General features: G+C 34.6%; 1 protein-coding gene and 1 long non-coding RNA gene across 16 annotated transcripts in view; both read right to left on the bottom strand.

The window, feature by feature from the left end:
• LOC127878205 (centrosomal protein of 120 kDa-like) overlaps nucleotides 1-21300 on the bottom strand; it is a 42546-nt gene that overhangs the window by 17261 nt on the left and 3985 nt on the right. The window contains exons 2-10 of the mRNA XM_052424694.1: nucleotides 13568-13836; nucleotides 12913-13045; nucleotides 11967-12118; nucleotides 10746-10940; nucleotides 7447-7566; nucleotides 6829-6927; nucleotides 5852-6122; nucleotides 1095-1293; nucleotides 12-161 (exon numbers count right to left, since the gene is read on the bottom strand). Of these exons, the coding sequence (XP_052280654.1) occupies nucleotides 12-161; nucleotides 1095-1293; nucleotides 5852-6122; nucleotides 6829-6927; nucleotides 7447-7566; nucleotides 10746-10940; nucleotides 11967-12118; nucleotides 12913-13045; nucleotides 13568-13836 (1588 nt within the window). The remainder of the gene's footprint in view (nucleotides 1-11; nucleotides 162-1094; nucleotides 1294-5851; nucleotides 6123-6828; nucleotides 6928-7446; nucleotides 7567-10745; nucleotides 10941-11966; nucleotides 12119-12912; nucleotides 13046-13567; nucleotides 13837-21300) is intronic.
• LOC127878226 (uncharacterized) lies at nucleotides 7621-10561 on the bottom strand. Of its 15 annotated transcripts, XR_008048783.1 has the most exons (7): nucleotides 9384-9429; nucleotides 9280-9331; nucleotides 9072-9227; nucleotides 8864-9019; nucleotides 8656-8811; nucleotides 8188-8447; nucleotides 7621-7875 (listed from the first exon to the last, which is right to left on the bottom strand). It is a non-coding gene; the product is annotated as an uncharacterized LOC127878226 (long non-coding RNA). The 15 variants fall into 15 exon arrangements; XR_008048775.1 differs by adding an exon at nucleotides 7980-8031 and having other exon boundaries at nucleotides 9072-10560; XR_008048778.1 differs by adding an exon at nucleotides 7928-8031 and having other exon boundaries at nucleotides 7621-7771; nucleotides 9072-10560.

The raw sequence follows: 21300 nt of genomic DNA on the forward strand, positions 1-21300 counted from the left end.
CCAGGCATTACCGTAGAAATGTCTCCTGAAGCTGCTGCACATTGCAGGCGAAATCAAAAGCACAGAAGGACTGTGGGAGGAGCACTTCCATGCCCTTGCGTATCTCCACGGGTGGGTGGGTAAGAATGGGAGCTGCACTCCCGAAGAATGGGTAGGTGTACCTGCAAAACAATATACAAATATAAGCCTCGCTCTGGCAAAACAGGGCTTAATGCATGTGCGTCAAGTGTTGTTCCAGATTAGCCTGTGCAGTCCACACAAGCTTATCAGGGACAGCTCTTTCTGATTTTATGGAATTATAGAAAGAAAAAACTTAAGTCTCTTCATCCAAAAAATCCAGTGTCGTACCTGATTAGCCTTTCCAGACTGCCTAATCTCTGACAAAAATTACCCCCATGCAGTAAGCCTGATTGTTTCTAGGGTGACTCATACATATATGTTGCCATGCATCAACTATTTTATATAAATGTACACAATTAATTGACATACTAAACATGCAAATATTCCTATTGAGAAAACTGACTGGGTATAATTAAAAACATAAACTTTTTGAAGATCAATCATAGACATATATAAAATATGCATATGATTTTCATTACAGGGCTAATTAAAGGAATATCTGGCCCCTCAAAAGAGTCTTCCACTCAGTGTATTGTTCTTCCATGAAATGTATTAATTGAATATGTAGTCTTTTGTCTCAGCTGACCAAGAAATCCCTGATAGCATTTAGCAGTGTGCCAGTGCACAGTGACATAATCCACAGGATTTGTTTTTGTGGAAGGGTGGGTCCAATACAGAAGGTTTAAACAAGGCTTTTAAGCCCCTTGTTCACATTTCAAGAGAAAGTTTAGGCCAATCACAAATCCTTTACTGCACAGGAGATCAGGTGATCTCTTAACATCATACAAGTTTAAGTATTGTTCATTTTCAAAAGTTTAGATATACTTAATTCCACAAGTTTGCACTAAAGTACAGATGGCCAGAAAGATGTCCCTGGTGAATTTAGTATATCCCCTTAAACTTTGTTTGAGGCCCACTGCAGCAGAATAACAAACACCATAATGTTATGATCAGTGAAATATTACTCTACCAACCTCAAGAACACAAACTGTGTGGCATTTGTGTCATGACTCTTCACACTGCGAAGGTCGATAGAGAAGGAGAAGTGGTGTGACTGGGGTGGAATTGCTACATGGTGCTGTGTGGTGGACGTCGTGGTGTCCGAGGGGTGACGTCTGGGGCCAGGAACAGAGGGACCGGAAGATTTAAGCTCTGTCTCCTCTGGCCCTTTAGCTGAAAAATTATGGTAAATTGAAGGTTGTTTAATTTTGACTTTTACCTGTCTGACAAACAAATCATAATTCTCTTACTTTACCTTGGTTGAAAATGATTTGCTAGGAAAAAAGCTGTTTTGGTTGCTTGTTTGTATATGTAGCAAAATTAAATTTCAACAAGGAGTAAGCTGTGTGAATAATTTAAGTTAACAGTTTGTATTTTATTACCATGAAGGATAATTCAAGATTGGGATTATGGAAACAACATAAGCCCTACCCTACGATAGACCAGTTTCACATTACTACGAATGTTGCTATTTTTAGATATCAAGTGACGCGTAGCATTCCAGAACGTAGCTGAACGTGTATCTTTCTTTAGCGGAGAATATTGATGATATTATATCAGTTGATTGTTATTGTTATCTTTCGGAAGATTCGTGAGCACTGACACTGGTTCCAATAACGTCAAACATATGCATACAGGCATGTGTTTAGTAAATACATTTATAAGTAATTATAATATAAACATTAAACATTCTAACATCTAAATAATAATTCAACAACATAATATTTAGTACAATTAGTGTATCTTTATACATTTCATCAACTTTATGAAAATACGAGTTACCCATATCATCAGAGTAAAGGTGGTCTGAAGACTCTGCATTGATAATTAACTCTTTGCATGCTGGGAAATTTGTCGTCTGCTAAAATGTCATCTGCTGAATTTCTAAAATTAGCATTTTCTTCGATTTTTTTTCAAAGAATACTATCAGAATAGCAAACAGTTTGGATCCTGATGAGACGCCACGTTTTGTGGCGTCTCATCTGGATCCAAACTGTTTGCAAAGGCCTTCAAAATTCGGTTCCAGTGCTAAAAGGGTTAAACCAAACAAAGATATACAATAGCTGTCTAAAACAATACATAGCATTATATAACAATAATTCTCAAAGGGTGTGTTGATATGTGATATTTTTCATGAACCAGCGAACGCGTAAGAGGTGTGTTGAATAACTGTAAGACGACAAACTATAAAAGGCGAAGTGCATGACACTATATAAATGTTATGTTAATTTTGTTTTTAATTGAATAAATATTAGTTTGCGGTAAATGACAATATTTAAGAATTCTAAAGACAAGTAAAAAAATAACGGACATGGTTCAGACTGAACTGTCTATGCATTCATATTGATAACTCTTTATACGTGATTATAAGTGACAAATATATATAAACATATCTCTAATCTTTGTATTTTTCGGAAACATTATTTAACCCCGCTGTGGTGAACGATAGTGCTTGTTTTGATAATGTTGTTCTGTACGCTAACATACACTCTTTACACTCTAGGACTAGACTCTACTAAATGACGGAGTTTTTTTACCAACACCCACTAAATACGTAAAATGTTAAGCATTACAATTTTTAGATATTTAAAACGCATAGTTATTAAGCCCTTTAATAGGTATCAGGACATTCATTCCCATTGACTATCGTTCTTAAGCTGATTTAGACAAAGCACTAATTCGTTCCTAGGTTGTTTTGAATACCAGGACATTTGTTCCAAGTTCCAACGTCATTTTGACAACACAGACAATTGTTCTAACATTATTCTGACAGTCCAAATATTCGTTCCTGCATAATTTTCACAATCCGGACATTCGCTTCTACATAAGTTTTACATCCAGACATTGGTTCCTACAATGAAAGGCAATACCTTAACTGTGAAAACAAAACGTACATTTATATATAGTAAAGGGTCATTCCTTCAAATTCAATTCCAACAAGGAACTTCTAACTAACGATCGCGGTCAGCTTATGTTATGCTTCGAGTGTCACTCGTACGCCAAAAAACACACGTCTAAGTCTACAAAACGATGACCATGAAGTTTCCGTAAGGTTTGGCATAGTACAGATATCAGCGTTTGTCGATATATTCAAATAATTTTTAACGTTATCATGCTCGTGCTCACGAAATATTTTCAACTGAATAAGAATATGAGGAAAATATGCACACTATTTTAATTTTAAGCAATAATGGTCAGACCTATTATACAAGATATGCTAATATATATATTTTTTGACCTTGTGGTTTCCTTAAGATAAAAAAGGGGGTTGATATGTTGTTTTTTCTTTGGTTGTTTGTGATATGTGTTTTAAAAAAAAAGAAAGAAAAGAACAACAGAAGAATAGTTATGAATAAGGATGAGTTGCATAAAGTGGGTAGAAAGCATACCGGACTTGTTTCCATTTTTGTTCAAATATATGAAGTTTATCATTGTTTAGGGCTTTTTCTTTTTCTATTTGAATCTTCAGTTTTAAATAATTGATAAAACAGTTCATTGTAGGTAATTGTTTTCCGTATTTCATGCTGAATATAAAATATTTCATTAATATAATTATGTAATTCACAGGATTATTAACCTCTTGTATTTTGAATGTATTTACCCCTAAACTGATGGCTAAGAGAGATAGTTTAACATTTAATTGTTGTTTCTCTTGAAAGAATGTCAATTGATTCCATAGTGTTTGAATATGTTTACACTCCCAGAAAAGGTGATCTATTGTTTCAATATGTTCACTACACATATCACATAGATTTGTGTTGGATAGGTTGCACTTAAAAAGATATTTATTTGTAGCTATGATTCTTTGGATGTATTTATATTGAAAATTTCTCAATGTGCGATCAGTAGTTGATTTATATGGCATGACAAATATTTGTTTCCAATTAAATTCTTTTACTGCAAGTAAGTTTTGCCATTTAGTTTGAGCTTTAGAGATTTCAGCAGGGTTTTTAATTTGAAGTGTGTAAAATATTTTGTTCATTTTGTTTTGTTTTGCTATTATGTGTTCTACGCATGTTTTTTGAGTATATGGTGTGTTATTTGTGTTGATAACAGCTTTAATATGTATGGGTATACTTTTGATCAATGTGTAGTACGTAAGAAAATAATTGTTGGTATTTTGAATATGTAGCATAAGTTATCAAAAGAATAGAAGTCGTTTATTCTGTAGTCGTACAATTGATCTACATATAATTATAATTATTGTCTTAAACCTAGTTATATCAATTTATTACATACAATTTTACATTTGCTATGTTTTAATATTGTAGCCGGTATTGTTTAATTGCTTAAGTTTTGTACAGCATTTTTATTTATATCACACAATTTTAGATTTTTAATCCTTTAATTAATGCTGCATAATAGTATCAATCACTCTTATATTTTATCAATTGTATGTACATATATATGTTTTGTACAACACCATTGAATATAATTATATAAATAGCAAGTTTCAAGTTTATTTCATGTTTCGTTCGAACCAATGTTTATAGAAAAACTTTTGTTAGTAGTTATGTCTTTATTGTTCCATAGAATGATTTTACTGTTTATTTTGGTTTCTAAATTATGAGTAACTTTACACAATGCCGATAGAACATTCGATAAAAAAATGTTTTCTGTTGAAATTTCATCTAAGATATTTGTGTCGATATTACATTCATACACACTATTACATACCTTACATACACACTAATTTAATAATGACACATTAAAAATACAGGTTAAACATTTATAAAAAAGGATAGCAATAAAGTAAGAACCAATGTACGGTTTGTCAAAATAATGTAGGAAATCTTGTCCGTGTTGTCAAAACAACATAGGAACAAACGTCCATCTGTGTCAAAATTAGCGTAGGAACGAATGTCCGTCATTCACTTTATAATTATGATTAAACTGGCTCATATCTATACAGTATTTAGTTTCTGACAATATTTAAGAAAAAATAACTTTCAATTTGAACATTTGGCGTAAAATTAGTCCTAGAAATGACTACGCAATACTTCTAAAAGGAGAAGACATGTAGGTATCATAAATTTTGTTTATTGATCAGACATCTACATGTGGTTTATGACAACTTATTGTTATTTAGTATTTGATGGCACAGTATCTGATCACAAAGAGATAATTCGTTTGTGCTGAACACCGGGCAATAAAACCCACAGATTTATCAATAAACAAGATTATTGATCCATCTTTGATATAACACCGCAATAAAAATGCTCAAAGAAGAGTGTCAAACTGTGTGCAGACAATTGAATAGATAAAAGTACATTAATTAAGAACATTTATTTAATGCATAAATACTTAAAATGGGAATTATATATTACTGCTAATTCTGACAATGTCATCTTTTGTTGACAATACAATATTATTGTCGCCGAATGTTTTAAAGAGTGAATGATTGAAATCTGATGTGGCATTGCGTGGCACTTTTAGCATTTGATACACGTTCAGCCTCGTTCTGGAATTCTGCGAGTCACGTGACTTTGCCCTCTTATCAATTTTGCCGTATTGTGAAAAAAGTATATTCCCCGTTTAAATGTGTTCCAATATCTGTTGTTTAAATAAATAAAGCAGAGTTTGGAAATAACTGAAGCACAAATACACATACAGACTGAATTACGCCTACCACTCATATATACCTTAACCCTCTGGTGAAGGATACTTTTATAAAAATGGTCTCTCTTAGAACAGACAGTGTTCTTCTCAACCCAGTTTATATTAATTGTACCTTCTTTATTTCTTTCTTCTTCAAAGCTGCTAACGTTCTCATGTGTAGCCTCCTCAAAATCATCTGCATATCCATTTTGTTGTTCTTCCTTTGCCCCCGTAGGGGATGGTGCCTTTTGCCTCTGACCTTGAGGAGGTGACCTTGACCTTTCACCACCTTGGTGACCTTTCCCAGGTGACCTGTGCTCACCTCTAGCCTTGTGATGCGGGGATTGGGGAGCTGGGGAACGTATTGGACTGAGATGGTCTTCTTTGACAGGAGATTTCATGGCCTTTAAGTGGAACATACTTCTTTGAGGATTAAATTTAAATCAACATTTACACAACACAGACCAAAATATAGGACTACATATGCAAACACTTACAAAACATGTTCAATGGTTTTGAGAAATAGAAGTGCCTTACTTCAACATAATTATGAATTTTATGAATGAAACAAAAACAATATTGAATAATGACAATGTAACATTGTTGACAAGTTATTTATGGCAAAATGTGACCTTTGAACTGTGTGTCATAGACTTTTGAGGTAGTGAGATGTGTGTTTCTCATTGTATTATGATGGATTGCATTTCTGCAACACTATGTAACATCCATCAATGTATGGCAAGTTAAGGCTAAGACAGGAATGTCCAAGTTCTTTTAAGTCCAAATTTGACCCTTGACCTCTAAATGTGACCTTGGCATTTGAGGTTTGGAGTGGGCTGTTACATGTAACATGTTGTCTCATGATGGTGGACATGTATGCTAAGTTATTTTAAAATCCATCAATATATGGCAAATTTATGACTTGAAATTTTGAACAGATGTGCGGCAAACAGACGTACAGTTTAACTGCTTTATGCAGCCTTCCTAGGAGGGAATAAAAATATTAATCCATATTTTAACCATTTACTCTCACTTAATCTTTACAAATCATAAGATGACCTACACAAATGCCTACATTTTCATTGATTTGTCTCACTATATCACACTCACCAGATCTTCCTTCCTCAGGACCACAGACAGACCGACTACCGGCGTAAGACTGCCAGCCAGCACTGTCATCTGCTGCTTGGCTCGGTTTGGAGGAACTAGCTGTGGGTAGATCAAAAGCCACTTTCTGGGAAAACCGGGCTTAATGCATGTGTGTACAGTTTCATCCCAGATAAGCCTGTGCAATCTGCACAGGCTTATCAGGGTCAATTATATCCACCTTGTAAGGATTTTAGTTTAGAAAAAAAACTTCTAACAAAAAATAATCCATAAAAGTGGAAAGTGTTGCCATTGATAAGCCTATGGGACAACACTACACGCACATGCATTAAAAAAAGTATCAATTAAAATTAAAAAGACAACAGTGGAAAAAAATATTAGAAGTCTTTCAAGACAGGGGTATGATTCTGGAAACAACAAATCAATAAAAGTTTAGAACCCCTTGTGAAGCACTCTTTTCATTCAATAGGAGGTAATTGGCTCAATGGAGGATAAATCACACCCCTGCCTAAAACAGAAAAAGTGAAGGAGTCATCAGGAGGCTGATATGGGATAACACTTTATGCACACACATCAAGCACTGCTATCAAATGACAATCTTCAATTATAAAGTCTGGTCACCTCAAATGAGCCTTCAACAGACACCGGCTTCATGTAGATCTCTGTGCTACTCTTCTTCAGTAACGAGTTGAGTGGGACCTCTGCCCTGCCTAGTGACTGCTCTCCACAACATAAATGCACCTGAAATTAATGTGTGAATAACTGCAACTTTGAAAACAAAATACATCTGTGCAGATCTAAATTTGAATAGACCATGATGAACACTGCATGTATGTAAATTATTTTGTCAGATTAGCCTGTCCGCACAAGTTAATTAGAGATGACACTTTCCACCTAGACTGTATTTGCCTGTCCGCACAAGTTAATTAGAGATGACACTTTCCACCTAGACTGTATTTGCCTGTCCGCACAAGTTAATTAGAGATGACACTTTCCACCTAGACTGTATTTGCCTGTCCGCACAAGTTAATTAGAGATGACACTTTCCACCTAGACTGTATTTGCCTGTCCGCACAAGTTAATTAGAGAAGACACTTTCCACCTAGACTGTATTAGCCTGTCCGCACAAGTTAATTAGAGATGACACTTTCCACCTAGACTGTATTTGCCTGTCCGCACAAGTTAATTAGAGATGACACTTTCCACCTAGACTGTATAAGCCTGTCCGCACAAGTTAATTAGAGATGACACTTTCCACCTAGACTGTATTTGCCTGTCCGCACAAGTTAATTAGAGATGACACTTTCCACCTAGACTGTATTAGCCTGTCCGCACAAGTTAATTAGAGATGACACTTTCCACCTAGACTGTATTTGCCTGTCCGCACAAGTTAATTAGAGATGACACTTTCCACCTAGACTGTATTTGCCTGTCCGCACAAGTTAATTAGAGATGACACTTTCCACCTAGACTGTATTTGCCTGTCCGCACAAGTTAATTAGAGATGACACTTTCCACCTAGACTGTATTTGCCTGTCCGCACAAGTTAATTAGAGATGACACTTTCCACCTAGACTGTATTTGCCTGTCCGCACAAGTTAATTAGAGATGACACTTTCCACCTAGACTGTATTTGCCTGTCCGCACAAGTTAATTAGAGATGACACTTTCAACCTAGACTGTATTAGCCTGTCCGCACAAGTTAATTAGAGATGACACTTTCCACCTAGACTGTATTTGCCTGTCCGCACAAGTTAATTAGAGATGACACTTTCCACCAAGACTGTATTTGCCTGTCCGCACAAGTTAATTAGAGATGACACTTTCCACCTAGACTGTATTTGCCTGTCCGCACAAGTTAATTAGAGATGACACTTTCCACCTAGACTGTATTTGCCTGTCCGCACAAGTTAATTAGAGATGACACTTTCCACCTAGACTGTATTTGCCTGTCCGCACAAGTTAATTAGAGATGACACTTTCCACCTAGACTGTATTAGCCTGTCCGCACAAGTTAATTAGAGATGACACTTTCCACCTAGACTGTATTTGCCTGTCCGCACAAGTTAATTAGAGATGACACTTTCCACCTAGACTGTATTTGCCTGTCCGCACAAGTTAATTAGAGATGACACTTTCCACCTAGACTGTATTTGCCTGTCCGCACAAGTTAATTAGAGATGACACTTTCCACCTAGACTGTATTAGCCTGTCCGCACAAGTTAATTAGAGATGACACTTTCCACCTAGACTGTATTTGCCTGTCCGCACAAGTTAATTAGAGATGACACTTTCCACCTAGACTGTATTTGCCTGTCCGCACAAGTTAATTAGAGATGACACTTTCCACCTAGACTGTATTAGCCTGTCCGCACAAGTTAATTAGAGATGACACTTTCCACCTAGACTGTATTTGCCTGTCCGCACAAGTTAATTAGAGATGACACTTTCCACCTAGACTGTATTAGCCTGTCCGCACAAGTTAATTAGAGATGACACTTTCCACCTAGACTGTATTTGCCTGTCCGCACAAGTTAATTAGAGATGACACTTTCCACCTAGACTGTATTTTCACTGAGAAGACACTTCCTTTAAATGAAAATTCCCGCAAGGTGTAGAGTTTTATCCCTTATTGCAGTCCTAAGAGGACTTCATAGGCTAACAGGTTAATCTGAGGCAATACTTAACCCTTTGAATGCTGGGAAATTTGTCGTCTGCTAAAATGTCGTCTGCTGAATTTCTAAAATTAGCATTTTCTTTGATTTTTTTCAAAGAATATTATCAGAATAGCAAACAGTTTGGATCCTGATGAGACGACACGTTCTGTGGCGTCTCATCTGGATCCAAACTGTTTGCAAAGGCCTTCAAAATTCGGTTCCCGCACTGAAAGGGTTAACACATTGCATTAAGCCAGGTTTTTTAAGAGACCAACTCAAATGTTTATAAAAGCCTAGTGCTATCCTTGTTTACTCTCCCCCACCCCCCAAGCTGGGGTTTAGTTACTCCAGTGTACTGGGACCAAGCTGGGTGGTACACAATTCAGCGTGTCCATATGAGAGATCTATACACTGCTGAGACTGAAACAATGCACCAACCATTGCTATAGTTTGTCAACCAGTTCCGGATAATCAGCAGTTCCGATATTTTTAATTTTCCATAATGCCCCAATAAAAACAAAATGAGAAGTGTCTAAGGTATACATTAGGTAAAGGAATAAATTAACAAAGTTTTAGCAAGAAAGCTTTTGTATTATGCTTACAGGGGGGATAAATGCTGCAAAAAGTTAACCGGAACTGATTGAATGAGTTATGTTTTGAAAAGTGCATATTGTTATAGAAGGCTTTATTATTTTCAAATAAACTTTTTGCTGATTGAAAACAAATGCCATGACAATGTTTTGAAATACTTATTCTGTAAGTTGAATGATTTTTAATAATTTTCCAAAGAGTAATCTTTAATTGGCTATTTTTGACAAAAAACTGAATATACCGTCTGGCCTAACCTGTTAACATACAAATAAATTGTACCCTTAATTTTTACACCTCACATTGACACTAAATCCCAATAGAAATTATTGGGGTCAAATGAATTAATGTTTTTTGCCGGATGATTCTAAACATGTTGACTGACTGTAATTGAGCTTATGAAAAAGACGGCACTTAAAGATAGACCAATATCAGGGCAGAAGCCTGATATTCTTAAAATAAGGCCTTATAGACGGCATTTTTCTGCTGCATTTCAATGAAAATGCTTTTATTGACAGTCTGGTAAAAAATAATTTTCCCATGAACACCTTGTATGTGATGATAACTTTTTTATTTTCTGTTAACATACAACTATAGATGACCAAAAACATACTTTAAATCATTAATGCCGAAAATACACATTGAAATATTTAACTTGCACTTTGAGAATCCTACCTGTAGGCCAGGTTGACTAGTGAAGAACATACGCAGTGCTTCCACGCTGCTCCGAACTCTCACTGACGCCCGCTCAGCAGGGAATTGTGGGTTTATCAGGTCATGAAACACCTCGTTGGTAACATCGTTGCCAAATAATGAGAAATAGAAGAAAAATCCATTGCCAGATGGAAGCGCCAGTGTGCTAGGAATAAGCTGCAAATTTAAATAGACAATATTTTGAGTAATAATGTAGCAGTCTTAAAATTACTTAAAAATTTGTTGAGTGCACTGTCAATACATTAAATTTTATAAATCTGAGTTCTTGCTTTAATACTTTTAATATAATAAAATATTTAAATCAATATATTAAGCTCATTTAAAACATTATAATAATCATAAATATATTGATTTGGAGCAATTGACCTCTGCAAACAAAGAAACGACATATCACACATAAATATGCATGCTAGCCTAAAAACAAACAACCGAACCTTTGCAAACATAACATAGCACATGCAATCTCAATAATACCAATCTGTGTTCGTAAAAAATGTTATTTCTTTCTGCTTGACATGGTTACTAAACAAATGGTGTTTTGATATTAAGTCAAATTTGTACATCATTTCTTTGGGACCTTGCAGATTCTCTAGAAATCTACCTACAATAAACTGCACCTCAAGGTTATTATTGAATAAAAGCACACATGACTACTAGAAGACTTGATATGCGAGAAAATGCTGACATGTTTCCCTATTATGACAGCCTTCCATGATTACACCACGTTAAAGTGTGAATTGGGGAATGTGTTGATACTTAGAGAAAAACACTTCTATGTGTAAAAATACAGGAAGGGATTGAAAAATCATGCTTAACTTATCAAATAGATTGAGTTTAAAATTTCAAGATGAACAACATTTTATTTGAAATATGACGAGTGGCAAGCAGGAATGAATCTTCAAATTAACTTCACCCGAACTTTAACTCTACCAAGTTTGTGATTAAGAAGTTCAGCTGTACAATCATCATTAATTAACCAATCACTAAATAATTGATTGCTCCACCCAGTAAGTTATCATACATAACATGCTCATTCTGTTATTAGAAAACTATTTGATTGTCAGAAGAAAATGCAGCATAAAAGTGGTTATCTCCACCAAATAAGCAAATCAGTAACTTTGATTAACTGCTAGTGAGTCACTGTGAGTGGTCAATCTTTACAGATATTGCCAAACCTATCACCTGTGCGAGATTGGTGGCGGTTGCTATGGTAACTGACAACACAAACTGGTCGGAGCACTGCTGGGGAGGGCCCAGTTGGTAATACCCCTCCTCCTCATTGAGGACGGGCTTCAACAGCTGGGAAGTCTTGTCCTTCACTGGCGTCTCTATCACTGAAAGTACATTGGTAGTAGGGGAATTCAGTCTAAAGCTTAAAGGAGCCTTTTCACAGATTTTGGCATGTTTTGAAGTTTGTCATGTCATTAAATGCTTTATATTGATAAATGTAAACATTGGATCTAAAAAGCTCCAGTAAAACATCAAGAATAAAATTTAAAAAAGGAAAAAAAAGTAGCCCGCAGCAGGGCTCGAACCAGTGACCCCCGGAGTCCTGAAGTAAAAACCAATTAGACCGCTCGGCCATCCTGCCATGTATGTATGAAAGACGTATTTTATAGTTTATATAAGAAATCTTTGTAGTTTCACAAAATTAAACGACAACAACAGAACTCTCCAAATTATTCAATCGTTTGGCATTGCAATTCGTTATAATTTTCAGGTTTTTAAATCGTCAAAAGATGCATAAAATGGCTATATTAGACCATGGTAAATGTTCAGTATTACTGTTTTCTCACAAATATCAGTAACTAAAACGAAAATTTGCGAATCTTAAACAACTTTTTTCAATTTTGTCTATTTACCAAAACGTGAAAAGTACAAGGCATGTGTGCATCTAGTAATAAATACACCATTTTTTATTATTATTTCCAGAACATGTAAAAAAAATAATTGTTCACTTCATTATTGGGGAAAAAATTAGTAAGATTATTTTGTTCATTATAAAATTATGTTGCTTTCTATGTTTATGGAATTTTTGTTTAAAGAAGGTCTCTTCAAAACAAAAATCCAGCGTATGCAGCAAGTGTGGTCCCTAATTAGCCTGTGAGGAAATGCAGAGTACCCTTACATCTTGGTGGAGCTTCCTTTGCTTTGAAACTTGTGTTCTCCTCAGACTTGTCTTCATCAAGATACAGACCCAGCCTCAGCTCTGGCTTGCTTTTCTGGTACTTGCCAAGCAACAACGGATACCATTTTGATGTCTGGAAATTGGGCGAAAATTATTGTAATGTTGTTATTCACGATTATGTTAAAACTTGAAATGCTTTGGTCACCTGTCACAGATATTGCCTTTCGTTAAATATTTCACTAAAAAGTCATAAAATACTACAGAAATTTAAAAAGCAGCAAAGTCCACAATATTACAAATAGGTATGCATAATAATACAAATCTTAACAATCAATAACACCAATACAACTTGTACATTTTTTTAAGGATTGAGATTTATAGGATGTGAACATTATAAAATATTTTAGGAAAGACCTAGTTCATTTTATGAAGCCTCCCCCCCCCCCCCAGATGCAAGATCTTATGTATTATGCTGTGGCCCCTTGTACTTGCAACAGTGAAGAGGACCCGTATATCACCTGTAAATCAATAAACAGCAGCACAGCAAAATTTCAATTAAGGATTTCTGTCGGATGCAATAAAAGATCACAGAAGAAGGTAAGACATTAGAGTGGAAGACCACCTGGGCTGTAGGAACTCAAAGTGATGCACATACCTGCTTGTTGTGTGCAGATCTTAAGTCCAAAACAACATAACCAATAGGTTCCTTCACAGAGGTGGATGGATCAAGAGCATAACACTGTATTTTAACTGACGTTCTTTGTAATCTATGTTGATGTAATCCTTTTTTATCAAGCTCCCAGGCAAGTTCTTGTGTGAAATCTGGACTTTCCACATGATCAACAGGGTCTGTTGTCAAGAGTTCCCCATTGAATTTTGCTTCTGCAATGAGCTGATGACGTGGCCTCTTTGGAAATCGCCTCCCTGACAAAAATAATTGAATAATCAATACCAGTTCTTGCAATCGCTAACATTTTGGTGCCACAATGCATTGTTTTATGTTCCACTTTTAACAATTTACTTACTCGCTTTTTTACCAGCTACAAAATATTTGCACCTGAAACTGTTTGATTACTATCTGAACTGAATGTGGGCTGTTTTACAAAAAAATTGCATCATATAAAAAAATTGCATCAAGCCTAGGTTTTGGTCACATATAATTACATTAACACAAAACAGTTATATCAATTTTGTCCTATTCACGACATGTGAATAATAAATATTTTTCAATTCATGTTACAAATTTTAATTGACTTGGACAAGGTTTAAACAAGTTGTGTCCATAGGCCACAGATGGCCCCACATTCCATTTTTGTCACGAAGCTCCACTAATAACTAAACAAGCTTGTATGTTTTATGGGGAATGAGTTAGGGGAAAGAGTTATACCATGTGACACTACACCATCACATAATGGTAATAAGTGGTAAGCTATTTTAAAATTGCCTGATGAATGACAAAGCTACAGTCGGGACAACTTCTTTTATAGCCAAATTTTACCTTTGTCCTGTAAGGGTGACCTTGAACTTTGAGGTTGGAAACAAAACTTACACACAACACATGGTCTTCTGATGGTTTACATTTGTTTGAACTTATTTTAAGATCCATCAATAAATGGCAAAGTTAAGGCCAAGTCAGAAATATTTTATGCTAATTAGAACCAAATTTGACCGATGTCCCTTAAGAATGATCACAACCTTTGAGGTTGGGAGATGGATGTTAAAAGTCACTCATTTTCACATGATGTTTTATACTCGTGCTATGTTATTTTAAACGCCATCAATAAATGCCAGAGTTATGGCTGAGACCTGACTTTTCAACAGGCCATTTGTGCACTCAGACAGATGTGTTTTAAATGTGTACACAAATCTAAATTCTTGTATATAATTTTCCTAACTACTGGTAAGAATTAATTACAATTTTAATGGGAAACCATACTGATGTATGATGTATTATGAACAGAATTGTGCATCATAATTTGATGTTCCACTTCCATGCGTTTTGGGGGGACATTGATGCGGTTATTGCTTAAATACCGGTAAGAGTAATATGCTGTGAACAAATCTTGTAAAGAAAGATTGTATGTTACTGCTTTATCATATTATGTACCATGTAATTCAATGATACTCATTGGCAAGACTCCAGTTAACATATTTGCAATATTAGTGACTTTAGGTCACTTTAAATTAATCTGTCTGTCTTTCTATATGAATTCCCATGGGCTGTGCTAAGCAAAATACATTGGGCATCATTGATCATTTTTAACATAAAAGTTTCTATATTTTTGACGAAGTTTGTATACATAATTGATTTGCATTGCCCACATCTGGATTCAACTTATATCTACATTTTTTTAATTTCGAAAAAAGACAAGAGAGCAATAGTAACATCTGTCAATAGTATTCTTTTGGCTTTTAATTTACAGATAAAATTAAAACAAAGTACTATATAAATGGATTACAGTAAGGAGTGTAACAATTCAAAAGGTGTTTTCATTTGTACCTTCTTATTGTTTTCATAGGTTTTTTTTGTTTACTTTTTCTGAAATAATTTTCTGACTTAATCTTAGATAATGATACAATAAAAGTTATCCGAGTTCCCACTGTTGATCGCAATTGACACCAAAATCGCAAAAATGACATAAGTTTTCAAAATCAGGGATTTGGAAAGACAGTGTTTTTTCTTTGTACGTTTTACTAATATCACAATAGCAGCTCTATTCAGCAGCAAGTTTTTGGCAGTCATTAACTGGAGCAGATTAAGCCATTGAAACATGGCGTAAAGTTTAAAAACTACATGTGTACTTGCTTTTAATTAAGAGGTAAAGATCTCTCAGTTTGTCATAATGCACTTCTATTAAAGCCCATGCTTTCCATGAGGGTGAATGACGTCATTTTGTACAAGGGGTCTAATTTGTGCATGCTTTCTTGAACAATAAAACTGGACAATGGTTTTCGGATTACAACTTTAATTAAACACATTTAAAAATACTTACATGGAACAATGTTTTGTGATATACCAATAAATAACATATGGATATGGACAGGGCTCGACATTAACTTTTGAAGCCACTTGTCCAGTCGGACAAGTAGACCATAATTTCACTTGTCCTGACCAAAAAGCAACTTGTCCTGACCATTATATCTTATTCTGCTCAGTACAGGGCTCGACATTAAAGGTAGTCCGACTGTCCGGGACAACCAAATTGTTAGTCCGGACAAGTAAATAAAGAATTTGCTAGTCCGAGGGGACAAGTGGTCATTATAATTGTATAACGATTCAAGTCTTTATGATTTGAGCATTTTGTATTATTTCATTAATTTGCAAAGTACTGAGCAGAATAAGATATAATGGTCAGGACAAGTTGCTTTTTGGTCAGGAAAAGTGAAATTATGGTCTACTTGTCCGACTGGACAAGTGGCTTCAAAAGTTAATGTTGAGCCCTGCAGTACTTTGCAATATAATGAAATAATACAAAATGCTCAAATCATAAAGACTTGAATCATTCAAAATACATGTAAACATAATTGTAGGCAATTTGAATACAAAAAGAACTGACTAGAATAACAGGAAAACTCAAGATTATTGATTTTTAAACATTATACAAAGCCATAATACCTGACAAAAACTTGTGTGTTGCCAACATCAAACAGAAAATGTTAAAAGTGATGTATATGTACAGTACTTAACTGATATTTAAAAAACAACAAAATCATTATACACATAGAGAGGACGTCACTACGTTAATTGTCTGTAAGATCGGTGTGTACCGGTGTCGTAAAATGCATATTCTTTACAAGGGAGAATATTCTTGTTATATTGGCAAAGAAAAAAATGTTAAGGGTTGCTTTTCCTTGTGAACAGTACAGTGTAGTACATGCATCACATGGAACTATCGGAATATCTCAGGCTTCGATGATTAAACGTATACAAAATATACTCGGAAAAGTTGAGTGATATCTCCACAGAAGTTATTGCTTTAAATGCCTTTTATCTTAGTTATACAATTAAAATGACCACTTGTCCCGTCAGACTAGCAAATTCTTTATTTACTTGTCCGGACTAACAATTTGGTTGTCCCGGACAGTCGGACTACCTTTACTGTCGAGCCCTGGATATGGATTCAGACGCTTTCCGCAGTTGCGTAAAGTTCGGACATAAAATTTGGATGCGGATTTTGTAACAGAAAAACTTTTGAGTCGGGGGTTAAAAAACAGGGTTAATCGGGTAAGTGGAAACAATACTTTTTAAGGCCTAAGGATTTGTTTGCAACAAGTTAAGTTTCAATTCAAAGTAACTTAACAAAAAGCATAAAAGAGCATTTTGGGACAGGTTTACTTTAATTCAAAAACAAGGCTGATCTTTGGAGTGTAAGCAAAGAAGTACATTTGGTCTTGATTTATTTTTGAACATTATTACACTGTAGGTCCTTAGTCATGATGCAATTTATCATAAATAATGGACAGACAGTAAGAATATTAAAAATAACAGATTTTACTTGGAAAGAGGATTCAGCAGAACAGTGTTATAATATTGGCTTACATTTTGGCTACCCTAGAAAACAATTGAATAAGTTGACAACAATTTAAATTATTCTATATGTTGAAATTTAAGTGTTATACAAGACTATTGCCAAGCAATAAAAGTCCCCTACCGGCTCCACCATTGTCAGAAATTCAACCATTGTCAAAATATTTTTTTTATTTGTTGCCATAGCAACCAGAATTTTTGATGTAGGAACAAAATGAAATGACGTGCATAATGTCCATATTGCCATTTATCCATTTTCCAAGTTTCATGAAAAATATTAAGTACATTTAAAGTTATCGCAGGATCCAGAAAACCACCATTTTCAGCAGTATTTCTTGTCTATTTGTTGCCATAGCAACCAAACTTTTAGACATAGGAACAAAATGAAATGACGAGCATAATGTCCATATTGCCATCTATCCATGTTCCAGGTTTCATGAAAAAATATTAAAAACTTGTAAAGTTATCGCAGGATCCAGAAAACCACCATTTTCAGCAGTATTTCTGGTCTATTTGTTGCCATAGCAGGGCTTTTTTTCCTTCTTTGGGACCTGCCGAAAATCGACCCTTTCCCCTCAGATTTTTTTTCCCCTCAGCAGGTAAATTTTTCCCCAGACTTCATTTTTTTTCCCTAAAAAAAAAAAAAAATTTTTTTTTTTTTTTTTAAAACTTTAAATACATAAGTTAACCTGATCCAGTGTAGAAAATATAACATATTGCATAATTAAATTATCTGTTGCCTTGATTTTGTTTTAAAAACAGCAAAATATGTTGAATTGATTATTTAAGATATTCCTTATTTTCCCCAAAATCCGGCATTTCGCGTGTTTTTTCCCCCCCAAAATCCGGCATTTTGCGCGATTTTTTTCCCCTCAAAAAAGGCCAGGCCTTTTCCCCAAAATCAGATAAAAAAACCTGCATAGTAACCAAAATTTTTGATGTAGGAACAAAATGAAATGACGTGCATAATGTCCATATTGGCACCTATTCATGTTTCAAGTTTCATGAAAAAATATAAAGAATTTTTAAAGTTATCGCAGGATCCAGAAAAAAACACCATTTTCAGCAGTATTTCTAGTCTATTTGTTGCCATAGCAACCATAATTTTTTATGTAGGAACAAAATGAAATTACGTGCATAATGTGCATATTGCCATCTATCCATGTTTCAAGTTTCATGAAAAAATATGAAGAACTTTAAAAGTTATCGCAGGATCCAGAAAACCACTATTTTCAGCAGTATTTCTAGTCTATTTGTTGCCATAGCAACCAGCATTTTAGATGTAGGAAAAAAAGAAATGACAAGCATAATGTCCATATTGCCATGTATCCATGTTCCAGGTTTCATGAAAAAATATTAAGAACTTTTAAAGTTATCGCAGGATCCAGAAAACCACCATTATCAGTAGTATTACTAGTCTATTTGTTGCCATAGCAACCAGAATTTTTGACATAGGAACATAATAAAATGACGTGCATAATGTCCATATTGCCATCTATTCATGTTTCAAGTTTCATGAAAAAATATTAAGAACTTTTAAAGTTATCGCAGGATCCAGAAAAAAAACACCATTTTCAGCAGTATTTCTAGTCTATTTGTTGCCATAGCAACCATATTTTTTTACGTAGGAACAAAACGAAATGAAGTGCATAATGTCCATATTGCCATCTATCCATGTTACAAGTTTCATGAAAAAATATGAAGAACTTTTAAAGTTATCGCAGGATCCAGAAAAAAACACCATTTTAAGCAGTATTTCTAGTCAATTTGTTGCCATAGCAACCAGAACTTTAGACATAGGAACAAAATGATATGACGTGCATAATTTCCATATTGCCATCTATCCATGTTCCAAGTTTCATGAAAAAATATTAAGAACTTTTAAAGTTATCACAGGATCCAGAAAAGTGTGACAGACTGACGGACACACAGAGCGCAAACCATAAGTCCCCTCGGTTGAAACCAGTAGGGGACTAAAAACATTAACATTGATTTTTTTTGCTTTAATTTGTTACAGCCTGTGCCTTTTGAATTGGGAAAATTAGCGCGATAAACCGTGAAATTGGGAAAAATAGCGCGATAAACCATGAAATTGGGAAAAATTAACCATTATAAATAGGATTATAAGTAACAGAAGTGATATTGTTTTTAAGTGCATGTTCAGGGAGTTTTCTAGAAAAGGAGTCTGGTCAAATTGGGATTTTTTTTAATCAATAAAAGTGGCAAGTTTGGGATTTATGTACAAAAATGACTAAATTCAAGTTATATATTTTGTAAGATGTTTAAAAAATAAAGTTGAGACCTAGATTTATGAAATCATAATTAAGTTATATGAGACTTCTTTCTAAAAAAAAAAAAAAAAAATTTTTTTTTTTTTTTTTTTGGAAGTTGGGCTTTTTTGGGAAATTTTGGTCAGATTTTTGGGAAAAAACGTGTTTTTTTGCGATTGGGAAGCAGCCGAAAATCGGCTGTAAATTTGAGCAAAAAAAATCACTGATTAAGTATTTATAGCTATGATCTTTAAATATAAGTTTTTGTCATGTGCATGCAGTTCATACTATAATATTATACTGGCTATAATTTCCAATAACAAGACTCTAAATTAAGCCTAATTTGATTCGGCGGCATGACTTACCCAAATCCACCCAAACCTACCCCAAATCTACATAAAAATAATTTATTACATCATGTTTGTGTGATGGGCACTATTGTTTTGTTTAATGCTTCATTCTTCTCGTGACAATATGTAATTTCCCAATAAAAATACTTAAAATCAAATATAGGTTACACACCACTTACTAATTAATCTTCCCAAATCTCTCCAAATCTGCACCAATTAAAACTACTCAAAGCTACTTGTGTAACAAACAAATAAACATAAAAAGTGTAAATCAAGTTTGAGCTAAAGGACAATAACATATACTACATCGATAGCATGCATGACCACAATTTATTCAGTAGCAAAATAGTCAGAAAGTAAATCAACTTGTACGTGGTGTGTAACCCATATTTTTTATAATTTTTATAATAATTTCTTATTAGGAAATAACATATTGTCACGAGTTAAGATGAAGCATTTAGAAATAAAAGTGCCCGTCACACAAACATGATTTTTTTAAGCTTTGTGTAGATTTAGGTCAATTTTGGGTAGATTTGGGTAAATTTAAGGAGTTGATTGGGCAGGCAGTTTGAGTTGATTGTTAAAACCGTTGAATATGGCAACAAACAAATATACATAAAAATGTAAAACACGTTTAGTCTAAAGGACAATAACTTATACTACAGCGATAACATGTATGACCACAATTTCAGGGCTCGAAATTAACGCTCGCACACTCGCAAAATGAGAGTGAACAAGGGACAAAATTGTCACAAAACCAGGTTTTCATTGTGAAAAAAAAATCTGATAAAGGGAGAAAACTCAAACTGAACTTTTGAAATGACCAAAAAACATTAACCCCCTTTGTAAGTTTTTTTTTTTTTTTAATCTATTTTTAGTCGTGGCGACCTTGACATTGGAGATATTGACGTGATTCTTTCGTGGGACACACCGTCCCATGATGGTGAACAAATGTGCCAAATGATTTTAAAATCTCACAATGAATGACATAGTTATGGCCAGGACAAGCTCATTTATGGCCATTTTTGACCTTTGAACTCAAAGTGTGACCTTGACCTTGGAGATATCGACGTAATTATTTCGCGCGACACACCGTCCAATGATGGTGAACAAATGTGCCAAATGATTTTAAAATCTGACGATGAACGACATAGTTATGGCTCGGACAAGCTCATTTATGGCCATTTTTGACCTTTGAACTCAAAGTGTGACCTTGACCTTGGAGATATCGACGTAATTA

This window comes from Dreissena polymorpha, chromosome 4 (genome assembly GCF_020536995.1).
Source record: "Dreissena polymorpha isolate Duluth1 chromosome 4, UMN_Dpol_1.0, whole genome shotgun sequence".
Classification (NCBI taxonomy): domain Eukaryota; kingdom Metazoa; phylum Mollusca; class Bivalvia; order Myida; family Dreissenidae; genus Dreissena; species Dreissena polymorpha.